The sequence below is a fragment of the Sturnira hondurensis genome, unplaced genomic scaffold (genome assembly GCF_014824575.4).
Source record: "Sturnira hondurensis isolate 20B ecotype Veracruz unplaced genomic scaffold, ASM1482457v3 Scaffold0000856, whole genome shotgun sequence".
NCBI lineage: Eukaryota > Metazoa > Chordata > Mammalia > Chiroptera > Phyllostomidae > Sturnira > Sturnira hondurensis.
Genome location: NW_028073487.1, coordinates 169,716 through 172,409, shown reverse-complemented (window position 1 = coordinate 172,409; position 2,694 = coordinate 169,716). Strand labels below are relative to the sequence as shown.

General features: G+C 49.9%; 1 protein-coding gene across 1 annotated transcript; it reads left to right on the top strand.

The window, feature by feature from the left end:
* Window positions 1-423: 423 nt before the first annotated feature.
* Window positions 424-2,145, top strand: LOC118990053 (DDB1- and CUL4-associated factor 8-like). Its single transcript, XM_037050425.1, has one exon. It carries the CDS (start codon window positions 424-426, stop codon window positions 2,143-2,145), a length of 1,722 nt encoding a protein of 573 aa, XP_036906320.1.
* The last annotated feature ends 549 nt before the right edge of the window (window positions 2,146-2,694 follow it).

The window sequence follows — 2,694 nt, the reverse complement described above, 5'->3', positions numbered from 1 at the left end:
CTTTGTGGCAGGTTCTCTAATAAGAATGTCTCTGAAGTCAAATATGTTTCAATATTCAAAAGGAAAAGCAGCAAGCACACTAGCTGACAGTTTAAGAGAGCTGTGTGGACCGACCTCTGGGACTGGATAATGAAAAACTAACCTAAACTAAAATAAAACCTGAGCACTCTGAAAAACTACGAGACTGTAGATGGGAGGAAGTCTTTTGAACCTCATCGGCTCCCATACAGGCAACGGTCTCCGCCAGCCATCTTGCTTCCGGTGTTTGCTTGAAATGGCGCCTCGCCTTTAGGCCCGTCTTCTTCTCCGCTGGCCTGTCCGCACCCGGGGATATTCTGCCCCAGCAAAATATACTTGGGGCTGTTCTCCAGTTGCTAGGACTTTTATCACTACAGCCTGCAGCTACAGCTACAATCCTTTGAGATGTCTGGTAACGGAGGCAGCGCAGTTGGTCCAGAGGGGCCTTTGGAAGCCGAGGCCAAGATGGAGACCTCGTCAGATCTCCATTCGACTCCTGAACCTCAGATGAACTTGAGACTGACCAGAGAGGGTGATGGAGCCGAGGATGGTAGTGTTCCCATCCTTGCCAGCCCAGAAAATCAAGGCACAGTTGCGGAAAACGTCGGTGGCCCAGACACGCTCGACCACGGTGACGGCGGGCTAAGACGGGAAGTAGAGGAAGGTGAGGAAGAAGCGGCCGAAGACCAGCATCAGGTACCGCGCAATGAGAGCGACCCCGATCGGTATTTAGCAGATGAGGCTCGGGCCCTGGAGGCCTGGATGTCGTCAGAGACATCTGCCCTGCCCCGCCCTCGTTGGGACCTCCTTTCTGCTCTTCGAGATCGGCAGCTGGGGTCCAGCGCCCGCTTTGTGTACGAGGCCTGTGGGGCAGGAGTGTTTGTGCAGCGCTTCTGCTTGCAGTATGGGCTGGAAGGCCACCGTGGCTGTGTCAATAGTGTTCACTTTAACCAGCGCGGCACCCGGCTGGCCAGTAGCAGTGATGACCTGACAGTGATAGTTTGGGATTGGGCGCATCAGCAGCCAGTACTGAACTTTGAAAGTGGTCACAGAAATAACATCTTTCAGGCCAAGTTCCTTCCCAACTCTGGCGATTCCACCCTAGCCACGTGTGCCCGTGATGGGCAGGTACGGGTGGCACAGCTACCTGCTCTGCCACACAGCAGCTTCTCTAAGCGGGTAGCCCAACATAGGGGAGCCAGCCACAAGCTGGCTCTGGAGCCAGACTCCCCCTTTAAGTTCCTGACCTCGGGTGAAGACGCTGTTGTCTTTGCCATTGACCTCAGACAAGACCAGCCAGCTTCAAAAGTGGTGGTAACAAAAGAGAATTGGAGGAAAGTGGGACTCTATACGATCTTTGTGAATCCGGCCAATACTTACCAGTTTGCTGTGGGTGGAATGGACCAGTTTGTAAGAATTTATGACCAGAGGAAAATTGATGAGAATGAGAATAATGGAGTACTCAAGAAGTTCTGTCCTCATCACCTGGTCAGCTGTGATGCTGGAGTACACATCACCTGCGTGGTGTACAGCCATGATGGCACAGAGGTCCTGGCCAGTTACACCGATGAAGATATTTACCTCTTCCACTCCTCTAGCTGTGATGGGGCCCAGTATGCTAAGAGATATAAGGGGCACAGAAATAATGCCACAGTCAAAGGTGTCAATTTCTATGGCCCCGGGAGTGAGTTTGTGGTGAGCGGTAGTGATTGTGGGCACATCTTCCTCTGGGAGAAATCATCCTGTCAAATCATTCAGCTCCTGGAGAAGGGGGACAGGACAGGTACTGTGAACTGTCTTGAGCCCCACCCTTACCTCCCTGTGATGGCCACCAGTGGCCTAGACTATGATGTCAAGATATGGGCACCCACAGCAAAAGATCCCACTCAGCTTCTTGGGTTAAAGGATGTGATTAAGAGGAACAAGCAGGAACGAGATAGAGATTGGTTGAGCCAGACTGATGTGACTGAGAGTGACCTGATTTCGTTCCTCATGCATCAACTGACATACGGAAGTTCCCGTCCTCACATTGGTCACTGGGTACCTCGCTCAGTTGGACTTGTGGAACCAGGGTCGCATGAGTCTCCCCATTCCACAGATGGATCTGAGGACGAGGCTGCTGACTAAGACCGCCAAGACCAGGCACAGGACCAAGAACATGTGCCAGTGCCTGCCATCCTGAATGCCGCACACCTGATCCAGCGAGATGTCACCGCAGTTGGCTGGACTTTTAAGTTTGAAATTCTTAGATTAACTAATAGATTTTTCTCTGGTCTTTTGTTTTCCACAGTAAAAAACACCTTTCATCTCTTTCCTGTGCTTTCCTTCTTTCCTTTCTCACACGCTTCTTCCCTCATTCCTTTCCTCTCACTAGGTCTCTTTATTCCTCTTTCTTTATCCCTTCTGTGTGAATGTGGAAGCAATTTATTGATGGCTTGCTTTGTTTGTTAGCTTATGGTACACCTGTAAAGGTTTTTAGTTCTGGTGAAAATATTCAGAGCCTTATTGAATCTATCTTATCATTTCTGACACTGAAAACTCTCACTTTTATTTCCTCATTTAGTAGTATGTTAGTAAGTTCTTTGGTTGAGTTGAAAATTGTACAGATGTGTTTACTCTTTAAAAGTAAGATTAATGCCCTGGCTGGTGTAGCTCAGTGGATTGAGCGCAGGCCTG

What these genes read in the sequence shown, in the direction of transcription:
- LOC118990053 (XM_037050425.1), top strand. Translation starts at nt 424, where the DNA reads ATGTCTGGTAACGGAGGCAGCGCAGTTGGTCCAGAGGGGCCTTTGGAA.